Below are 12,218 nucleotides of genomic sequence, written 5' to 3' on the forward strand. Positions count from 1 at the left end.
GCCTTAACAAATGAAAATTAACTAATTAATCTTAATATTATTAATTAATCATAATTCATTTTAAGTAATTTATCTTTAAATTAAATTCTTTTTAAATAATTAATAAATTTAATACTATTAAATATCTGGTTAATAAAAAATGTGTTTACTAGCCATAATATGGAGTTACAACAATATGTCTTTTTCAGTCATTCGACATTTAACACAATTTTATAAGTTATTGATTTATCAAACACATAACTACTTATATATCTATATAAGTTAAGGAGTTTACCAAACAAATTCCTTGTTTTCTTACATACTTATAGTGTTCGGCGTGGGCTGGGCCCGACCCGACCCATGATATAAGTGGCTCACGGGCAAAGCTAGGTCCTGCTCCAGACCTGGTACTAGAGAAATAAGCCCCGCCATCCTTGACCCGGCCCGACCAAGCCCGACTCGACACGATAATTATTAATTATTAGTTTTTTATTTCTTTATATCTAATATTTTTTCTTTTTCCTCTTGTATTTATAATTTAAATTTAAAATAGAGAAAAATTATTAATTTTTTGTGAATGTAGGTCTTCCTTGGAGGTCCGAACCATGTATATCTTTATATTTGTGATGGTTTTCTGTGTGATGTTTTTCTTTAAACAATGTGTATGTGTATACATATATAATTTTAAATAAAGATTGAAATAGATAAATAATTTAAATATAATTTAATAGATACTAATACAATGATAATATAGTTTATATATTAAAAATGAAAAATTAGAAAAAAGTTATAAAAATCCACGAGCCAACCCACGACCCATGGGCCGTGGGCCAGCCTGACCAAAGCACACACAGCCCTTCGGCCAACCGGACATTAAAGAAACGGGACAAGTGAAGGAATCGAAGCAGGGCCAAGATCTAAATCCAAAACAACCCAACAATCACGGAAATGGACTGGACACTCATTAACTAGAACAAACCTCGGAACGGCCAGACGAATCTAAATACACTCGGCATGGCACTAGAACTCCAACGGGTCGGGTCACGAGTCTGAACTGGCTCGGCCCACACCCACCCCTATATACTTATAAAGAATTTTGAGAATAATTTATAAGGAACTTATAAGAACTTAAAAAATAAGTAGTAAGCCAAACATGCTCTTCATCCCCCTCTTTGCTCTTAGTCTCCCACTCTCTAGTGGCCTCCAACATGAATCTCGATAAGATCAAAACCCTGGAAACTCAAGGCCCATTTCCCCATTCAACAATCATTGTAAGCTAAAAACCCCAAAGCTCAAAAACCCATTTCCCCATTTTACTAACAATCTTCAATAGTTGCAGAAAACACAAACCAAATGCTGATCGAGCTAGCAAATAACAACAATATCACTATAATTGTTGAACTGAAGATCGCCAACTTCGTAGCCCGATAAGAGGTCGAGAATTGACAAAGGGACTACTCGGCCCTTGATGAGAGAGTTGCTGGGCTAAAAAAGATAGTAGACTTTTTTTTAAATAAATGAATCTTAGAGGGCTTTTATGGAAAGATATCATTTAATGATTGTATTCTATAGATGAAATTCGTCAAATACAAAGTTTGTCATCAAAGACGAATTTCGCCATAAACGAAGTTCGCCATGGATGACGAAGTTCACCAGAAACAAAGTTCATCATTGAAGATGAAATTCATCTAGAAATGAAGTTCGTCATTAAAGACGAAGTTCACCCAGAAACGAAGTTCATCATTAAAGATGAAGTTCACCCAGAAACGAAGTTTGTCATTAAAGATGAAGTTCATTAGAAACGAAGTTCGTCATTGAAGACGAAGTTCACCCAGAAACGAAGTTCATCATTGAAGATGAAGATCACCATTGCCATTATTGACGAACCTCGTGCATAGCCGAACCTCGTCTGTCACAATTTTCAGATACTATATTTAAGGAGGGTTAATGACTAATAACTCACTCATTTAAGAAGAGTTAATGACCACTAACTCACCTATTTAAGGAGAGTTAATGAGCACTAACTCCCTCATGTTAAGAGGAGTTAAATCCTATTAACTCACTCCATAATGCTCCTAAGCCTATAAATAGTCATGATCAACAAGAAAGAAGGGGTGGAGATTGAGAGGCTAGTCAAAAAGCTTATCTCTCATCCACTCTCATGGATCTTCATAGATCATCGGCTAATCATTTGGCCTTAGATCGTTGAAGCTCATAACAAGCATGATGAGGGTTATTACAATGACGGATCTTGTCTCAAACAACAAAGCTTGTCATTGGAAATAAGATTTGAAGCCCGTCAATGAAGACGAAGCTCATTAGTGAAGACGAAGTTCATCAGATGAAGTCAGTGAAGACAAAGTTCATCAGAAGAAGCTTGCTATACTACAAAGCTTGTATCATAAGATGAACCTTGTTGTATATTAAGGCTCGTCCAATATGACGAACCTCACCATACGGTGAGGCTCGTCATCCATAGAAGATCCAGCTGTAATGGATTTGAAGACTTAGTTAACCATGTTGACTAAACTTCAGTAGCACGTTACGCCCCATTAACTAACGTGTGCTAAAATAAAGGAGGCAGTTACTCCGTCTACCCACAATTCAAGCACGTTAGTTACATACTACGAATGTTATAAATAGCCATGAGTGGCTATGAAGAGAGGACTTTTGGACTTTTGGAAGATTTTTGGCCATCACGTGAAAAGAGATCAGAGTCTGCATTCTCTTGATCTAGGCCATTGTCAGAAGCTTTTTTGATCTTTATCTAATCATTAACGGGAAGCAATCTTGGCTTCAGCATCGAGAAAAGCATCCGTTCACCACCAAGAACCCACTTCTAAATAAAAAGAATTCGAATTAATATTCTCTTCCTCTGTAATCGAGAGAGTGGGTGATTTTAAGGGATTCGCACTAAGCGATTGAACCCATTCTTAAAACAAGAAATTCAATCATACATTTTTTGACCCTACAGAAGCTCGTCAGACAAAGTCAGTGAAGACAAAGTTTGTCAGAAGAAGCTCTCTATACAGCAAAGCTTGCCTCATAAGAGAAACCTTGCTGTATATTAAGGCTCATCCAATATGATGAACCTCGCTATGCAGCAAGGCTCGTCGTCCATAGAAGATCCAGCTATAATGGATTTGAAGACTTGGTTAGCCATGTGGGCTAAACTTCAGGAGCACGTTATGCCCCATTAACTAACGTGGGCTGAATTGAAGTAGGCAGTTACTCCCTCAACCTACAATTCAAGCATGTCAGTTACATGCTAAGAACTCTATAAATAGCCATGAGCGGCTATGAAGAGAGGACTTTTTAGACCCTGGAAGATTTTTTGGCGATCGCGTGAAGAGAGATTAGTGTCTATAGTCTCGTGATCTAAGCCACCGTTAGAAGCTTTTGTGATCTTGATCTGATCATCAATGGGAAGCAATCTCGGCTTGAGCATCATGAGAAGCATCATTTCATCACCAAGAATCCACTTTTAAATAAAGAGAATTCAAATTAATATTATCTTCCTCTGTAATTGAGAGAGTGAGTGATTGTAAGGGATTCGTACTAAACGATCGAACCCATTCATAAAACAAGAAATTCAATCATACATTTTTTGACCATACAGAAGCTCATCAGATGAAGTCAGTGAAGACAAAGTTCATCAAAAGAAGCTCGCTATAATGCAAAACTTGTCTCATAAGACAAACATTGCTATATATTAAGGCTCGTCCAATATGACGAACCTCGCCATGCCACGAGACTCGTCATTCATAGAAGATCCACTTGTAACGAATCTGAAGACTTAGTTAGCCACGTGGGCTAAACTTCAGGACCATGTTACACCCTATTAACCAACATAGGCTGAATTGAAGGAGATAGTTACTCCCTCTACCCACAATTCTAGCACGTCAGTTATGTGCTATGAACTCTATAAATAGCCATGAGCAGCTATGAAGAGAGGACTTTTTGGACTCTAGAAGATTTTTTGGTGATCGCGTGAAGAGAGATTAGTGTCTGCAGTCTCGTAATCTAAGCCACCATCAGAAGCTTTTGTGATCTTGATCTAATCGTTAACGGGAAGTAATATTGGCTAGAGCATCGAGAAAAGCATCCTTTCGCCACCAAGAACATACTTTTAAAAAAAAAGAGAAGTCTAATTAATCTTTTCTTCCTCTGTAATCGAGAGAGAGTGTGAGTGATTGTAAGGGATTTGTACTAAGTGATCGAACCCATTTCTTAAAACAAGAATCAATCAACTTCAATTTTTCGATCCTACAAATATGATTCCAAAACACTCTTTAGATCATAGTAAGAAATGTCAAGTACGTGCAAGAACTAATCAAACAAGGAAACGTTTTCAATCGGTTGATAGAAACTTTGAGTTGTTTGATTTAGTTCATATTGACATTTGAGAATTTAATGGTATTTTGACCAAAGATATGAAGAAATATTTTATCACCTTTATAGATGACTATAACAAATATTGTTATGTTTACTTGCTTAAAACTAAAGATGAGGCTCAAGAAAAATTTATCATTTTTAAGAATGAAGCTGAAACCCAAACAGACAAGAAATTTAAAAGGTTAAGATCTAATAGAGATGGATAATGTACATCAAATGAGTTTATTCTTCTATATCTATCTTTTGGCATAGTGCATGAGAAAATTGCTCCTTATTATCCTCAGTCTAACGGTGTCGCTGAACAAAAAAATAGAACCTTAAAATATATTATTAATAGTCTACTTGAAAGTTTAGGGCTTCCTAAATAATTGTGGGGGGAGGCTTTGAATAAGTCTTGCCATATTCTGAATAGATTCCCTCAGAAACATGAAGAAAGTAGTCCATTTTAACTTTGGAGAGGTCGAAAGATAAGCTTGAAATACCTTAAAGTGTGGGGGTGTCAAGCAAAAGTGCTAATCCCAGAACACAAGAGGAAGAAGCTAGGTCCTAAGACGATAGACTCTATCTTTTTGGGTTATGTAGAAAACACCTATGCTTTGAGATTCTTAGTGATCAAAACTAAAATCCTAAGTGTAGATGTTAATATAATTGTTAAATTTTGTGAAGCAACATTTTTTAAGAATGTTTTCCCTATAAAAACAGGAATACCTTAAAATATTTCTAATAAAAATCTAGTATCTGTCTCAACTTTAATTCCTAATCATGTGGAAAAGATGACAAATGTCGTGGCATATAGTTCTAAATCTAAAAATGAAAGATCAGATGATTTAGACGAACCTAGAAAGAGTAAGAGAGCTAGGATTGTCAAAGATTTTGGTAGTGACTTTGTCACTTACAATATTGAGGAAGATCGTATTTCCTACAAATTCGCTATGGCCTCGAAAGAGGCTAAACAGTGGAAGGAAGCCGTCAAAAGTGAAATGGATTCTATTGTCTCTAATAGGACATGAGAATTAGTTGATCTTCCTCCTGGGTGCAAGACAGTTGGGAATAAATGGATTTTTAAAAGAAAAATGAAACCAGATGGAAACGTAGAAAAATTTAGGGCCATACTTGTTTCCAAGGGATTCAAACAAGTTGAAGGAATTGATTTTATTGACACATACTCTCTAGTTGCCTGAACGACTACAATCGGAATGCTTATAGCATTGGCTTCTATATATGATTTTACAATCCACCAGTGGATGTAAAAACTGATTTTCTTCATGGTTTTCTTGAAGAAGAGATTTATATAGATTAGCCTAAGGGATTTGTAGCACCTGCAAATAAAAGGAAAGTATGTAAACTTGTGAAGTCTCTATACGGACTTAAACAAGCCTCTAAACAATGACATAAAAGGTTAGATATAACTAACATGGATTTTGGTTTCAAAATGATTGAGTTTGATAAGTGCATTTATAGCAAAGTAAGAGGTGATTCTTGTATTCTTCTGTGCATTTATGTTGATGATATTCTATTGTTTGGATCTAACATTGGGATAATCAATGAGACTAAGTCAATCTTGAGTAGTAAGTTTGAAATAAAGGATATGGGAGTTGCTGATGTTATTCTTGGCCTAAAACTGATAAGATTAGTTAAGGATATAGCTATTTCTCAATCTCACTATGTTGAGAAGGTTATTGAGAAATTTGGCTATAAGAATTGCAAACCCGTCAAAACTCCATATAATCCTTCAGTAACTCTCCATAAGAATGTAAGTAGAGTCTATGTATCTCAATTGAGATATTCTTAGATCATTGGAAGCTTGATGCATCTTACAAATTATTCAAGACCGGATATATCTTACTCAGTTTCTAAACTAAGTAGATACACTAGCTATCCAAATAGGACTCATTGGGAGGCATTGGATAGGATACTTTGGTATGTGAAGGGAACTGTTTCTCTTGCACTACATTACGGTAGATTCCCTCCCAATATAGAGGGATACAATGACGCTAGCGGGATTGCTATGTTGGTCTCATATTTATGAGCCTACTCCTAATCTTTTTTGATGATTACAAACAATTCCTAATGTTTTTTTTGTCTAGTATTTGTTTTTTCTTATTAGGTATTCTAGACAAACAACGAGTTGGAGGTTGGATGGACTAGAGCTTTCACGATCATATCCATTGGAGGATGGAAGAAAATATCAGTATGAAGAAATACATCTCAAGTCAATTCAAGATAAAGCTTCATCTGTAAAGTTTACCAAGATGAGCTTAATTGAAGATCAAGATAACTTGAGTAAATTAGTTTAGGGTTTATACTTGTGTGTTAATAATTTAAGCTCAATATCACACATATACACAATTCTTGATTTTGAGTAATTTTGATAAAATATTGATTTATTAGTTTTTAGACTTAACAATAATTATATACATTTTTTAAGTCTATAAAATTATTTTATAAAGCTTCAAAATATTGTTTAACTCAAAGGTCGAAAACTAAGAAGTTTATATACACATGTATTTACAAATTTTACAAAATAGTAAATTTTCTCAAATACGAACTGATATATCAAAAATTCCTTCTTTAACATGTTTTTTCATGTTTATAAATGTTTTCTAAAGTTTTATTAATTTTGGAATTAAGTTGTTATGTTAAATTGAATTTACAAAATTAAGTTTTAAGCAAATTCATGTTCGTGCATATGTTCGTGCATGGTTTTGCAAAACAGATGAGTTTTCACCAATAAGAAATGAAATTTGAAAAATTCTTTTTCTAACATGTTCTATTACATGTTTATAACCATTTTACAAAATTGTATCATTTTTAGAGTTGATTTACCGTGCTAAATTGATTTTACAAAATCGGGTGTTTTAGTAGTTTTTAGAATCTAGAATATCCGTGTTCAAATAATTATTTATCTCAATTGGGATGTTATATTTAAAAACTTCATTCTCTAACATGTTAATATACATGTCTAGAAGAATCTATCAAAATTTCATAATATTTAGAGTTGATTTACTATTTTTAATTGATTTTATAATGCCAGATACGCATATTTCCAGAATCTGCCAATTCTGTTCCAACGGCTATATCATCAGTCGACCGAAACTACTGTTAAGTCGACTGATCAACATTTTTCTAGATAACTACTAGTTTTTTCTTGTTATTGTTTTTTGGGTATTTTGCCACATTTTTTGGGCTATTTTTTGGCCTTGGTGTATTTTGCCACACTAAGACTTATTCAAGAAGTGTTTTTAAACAAGTTTAAGAGAGTTTTAAGTATGTTTAAGTTTATTTAAAGTTGTTTTTAGCCTTGTTTCAAGTTTGGTTTTTGTGATGTGATTTTCACAAGAGGAGAGGAGATCATCTTTATTGTTTGGGCTTTCATCTCATCTCTCTCTTGTTATCATTGGAGAAGTTTTCTAAACTCAATCTCTAGCTTTACATTTATATACATGTTAGATTATCATTTCTATTAAGCTAGATTTCATATTGAGTTTAGTTTGATTTTATTTATACTCTTTGTTCACACACAACCTATTGAGCTTTTAGTACTTTCATACATAGTATATTTGAGGTTGTGAGATTGTGACATTGAGAGTGAGCTTACATAGAGTTCTCATCTATTATAGGGAACAAATCTTGTTATTGTGCTTTAATTATGAGATACACTTTGTAATATACTTGTACACCGAGAGGAGTGTGCGGTAAGAGATATGGTCCGTTCCAAGAGGAGTGGCGTTGGTAGTAAAGGCTAGAGAGAGGTCGTAAATCCGAGCACTTGAGGAAGGACATGGGCTAGAGACCAACACTTAGAGGGTGTAGAGTGTGATTACAAGAGTGTGAGATTGTAGATTTTTCGGTGAGCTAGAAAACCGAACTTGTGAGGTGTAAACGTTTATCAGGTGAGCGTCAAAAATCTGATTGTGTAGTAGATTCTACCAGGGAGTGGGGAGCGGAGACGTAGGTCCGAAGGACCGAACTTCATGATCATTTTATTTGTTTGCGTTTGCCTTAGTATTTTTATATTGTGCTTATTATATTGTTATATCGCCATTTGTTCATATTTATTTTGCCCTTGTTTAATTCCATATACTTACTCATATCTCATTGAATATCATACTTACAAGAGTTTATAATTGTGACGCCCCAGGGTTCACACAAGGCTGCAGTCAAAGATAAAACCCGGATTGTCAAACCTGCCAAGCACCAACTCCATGCTACGACATGTTTCACCATCACAATCACTATCTCTCAAGTGAAAACAATAAATAGATGAAGTTACAGACATGTAAATAATCAAAATTGAACAACACTGAAAATATACACAGAAGAAGCATAATAAATATTAATAATGAGCCCTACTAGAATAAAGTAGATATTTCACTGAGTCTGAACTGAATCTCAAATACAATGAGTCAAATAAACCAAGTCTCACAATAGCTCTCAACTCTATAAAATAAAATACCAATCTAGAGTCTGAAAATAATCAACTACATGTGGAGTTCTGCAATAACTACAAAATATAATAAATAGCTAAACAGACAACTAAGTTGTCCCATCAACCTGTGACTCTCCGTGCGTCGGACTGGCTGCCTGAAAGAGGGGAAACAACGAGCGTCAAAGCGCTAGCGAGATCATCACTACCTCTCCCCAGGGGAAGGGGTAGGAGTATATAGAAAATAGAGTTAGTACATACATATATCAAATCATTCATATAACTCTCTATGAATGAAAAACAAATTACCAATGATAAAAAACCTCAATCTCCAACATAAAGAATAATCATCTCATCTCAAACTACGTCCGAATGATCTGCTCTAACATAAGAGGATATCAACAATTGCTAAAACAAAAATATCTGCCATTCATAACGGGTGTATCAAAATCTCAAAGGAAATACCCTACTCATGGGCAATCTATCATGAAAGTAAAGCTTGTAACTGATCAATTATCTATGTATGCATCAACTTGTGGTATAGCGATACTCTCGTAATGCTCTTACTCAATCGCTTTGCGGCAATAGGTTTTATTATCTCCCTATTTTTGATACGTGTAATAACGATAGTTTTGTAATACTCTTACTCAATCGTTCTGCGACAATTAGGTTTCATCTCCCTATTTTCGGTTACGTATAGAACAACATTATTCATAAGTGTTTATCAAATTAACTCATGTCGAAAGTGTGTCAATCTAACATAATCTAGCATACATGCACAAAATCTCGGTGTGCGTGACCACATTTGAAGTTCACCATCATCCCAGGTGTTTAACAATCACTAATATCATAGTCTATAATCAAAAGGTCGAAAAATCTGCTCAACAAACCAAAACCAAACCAATAAATATGCTAAACAGACAGCTAAGATGTCCCATCAACCTACGACTCTCCGTACGCCGGACTCGCTGCCTGAAAAGAGGGGGGAAACAACGAGCGTCAAAGCGCTAGCGAGATCATCACTACCTCTCCCCAGGGGAAGGGGTAGGAGTATATAAGAAAATAGAGTCAGTACATACATATATCAAATCATTCATATAGCTCTTTATGAATAAAAAACAAATAGTCAAGGAAACATACTCCCATCTCCAACATAAAGAATAAATTTCTCATCTCGAAGTACATCCGAGTAGCCTGCTCTAATATAAGAGGATGCCAACCAAAACAAAACAAAATATAATTGCCATCCATAACGAGTGTGCCAAAATTTCAAAATATATACCTTACTCACGGGTAATCTATCACGAAAGTAAAACTTATTTCTGATCAAAAATCTATGTGTGCATCATCTTGTGCTATAGCTATACTTTTGTAATGCTCTTACTCAATCGCTCTGTGGTAATAGGTTTTATTATCTCTCTATTCTGGATACCTGTAATAACAATACTTTTGTAATACTCTTACTCAATCGTTCTGCGACAAATAGGTTTCATCTCCCTATTTCCGGATACGTATAGAACAACATTATTCATATGTGCTTATCAACTTAACTCGTGTCGAAAGTGTGTCAATCTAACACAATCTAGCATAAACGCACAAATCTCGGTATACGTGTCCACATCTGAAGTTCACCATCATCCCAGGTGTTTAACAATCACTAATATCATAGTCTATCATCATAAGGTCGAGAAATCCATTCGACAACAAAAAAAAACTCAAATAAACATGCATATCCGAAACAGACTGGCGGGCGGCCGCGGGGGCCTGGCGGTCGACCGTGAACCCTGATTTCCAGATTCTCAATTTCTTTGTGTATATCGTGTTCACATAGTGTTTTTATGATCTAAACATGTCAAATTCTTCATGAAACTTTTATGCAAATATGCCACAGCAGATATGAACATCTGGAAACAACTCAACAATTATAAACATGATTTTATGCATTAGATTTGTATTCAAAACCCTAAAACATGCATAAAAGCTCAAAACAACAAATTAAACTTCTTTCTTTAGATTAACCACGTTTAAAAATCATCATTAGATCTTAATCACATCTGTAAAAATGTTCTCAACCTTTTTAGCATGGAAATACCTAATCTTTATACATATAATACAAAAGAATTTGTCCTTTATACATAATCTATTCGTTTAGGCTCTACAAAACATGTTTAAATCACTTTAAAAACTTTTTAAAAACTGGGAGGGGGATTAGTAGAGATGATACTCGCCTGGGGTTGTAGGAAAAACATTTTGATGCAATGTCGAAAGAGATCTCCACTCCAAAAGCAGAAAATAAACAAAAAAACCCAACTAGAAAGCCTCCAATCTTCTCCAAGAAATCAAACTAGGGTTTGGGGGGTTTGGTGGCTTTTAGGGTTCTTAGGAAGACTGAGAAAAACGTGAAAAATTCATATATATATATATATATGCAGGTTTCACGGTCGACCGTGGCGGTCGACCGGACTGCGGTCGACCGTGGCGGTTGACCGGACTGGAATTTTCCAGTTCCGCATATGTTCGGCCATTGTGCATGTTTCGACTCTTTTCTCTCACATGTATGAACTCGTTCATACTCAAAACACATGGTATTATACTCATATACCATTTAATGATATTTATCATACTAAATATCCACATATCATAATTTATCACAAATTAATTATATTATTTATAAATTATCGGGGTTTTACACCAGCGAAGGTTGAAGCTGTCATGAACTGGTCGCGTCCCACCTCAGTGATCAAGATTCGTAGCTTTTTGGGACTAGCAGGATATTATAGAAGATTAGTCAAGGAATTTTCCCAATTAGCAGCCCCTTTAACTTATTTGATTCGTAAGAATGTCAAACATATATGGAGTGAGAAATGCGAAGAACATTTTCAGGAGTTAAAGAAAACGGTTGGTAACCGCTCCTATCCTCACTATCCCTACGAGCTCAGATAAGTTTTGATATATAGTGATGCATCTTCCAGAGGTTTAGGTTGTGTTCTGATGCAGAATGACAAGGTGGTGGCTTATGCCTCTAGGCAATTGAGGTCTCATGAGAAGAACTACCCCACTCAGAAGGAGATTAACATGAGACAAAGAAGATGGTTGGAATTACTGAAAGACTATGATGTAAATATCCTTTACCATCCAGGTAAAGCTAATGTAGTAGCAGATGCACTCAGTCGGAAGAATCATATTACATCAGCTTGTTTGCTAACTAAGCAAGCTGAGTTAAGTAAGGAGCTTGAGAGAATGGAGATTGAAGTTAGAAAGTATTCTTCTGAAATGAAGATTTGTCAGATAAGCCTACAACCTACTCTGTTGGACCAAATCAACGAGTGACAAAAGGAAGACAAGGAGCTAAGTGAGATAAGGAAGAAGGTTGAACAAGGAAAATATTCAGACTATAAGATTCAAGATGGTGTTTTGA

General features: G+C 35.1%; 1 protein-coding gene across 1 annotated transcript; it reads left to right on the top strand.

Annotated features, from left to right (window-relative positions):
* On the top strand, positions 5,789 to 12,130 carry LOC109834691. The gene is made up of 2 exons (XM_020402722.1): positions 5,789 to 6,127; positions 11,798 to 12,130. The coding sequence occupies exons 1-2, from the start codon at positions 5,789 to 5,791 to the stop codon at positions 12,128 to 12,130; spliced, it is 672 nt and encodes a 223-aa protein (XP_020258311.1).

The sequence above is a fragment of the Asparagus officinalis genome, chromosome 1, assembly GCF_001876935.1.
Source record: "Asparagus officinalis chromosome 1, Aspof.V1, whole genome shotgun sequence".
Classification (NCBI taxonomy): domain Eukaryota; kingdom Viridiplantae; phylum Streptophyta; class Magnoliopsida; order Asparagales; family Asparagaceae; genus Asparagus; species Asparagus officinalis.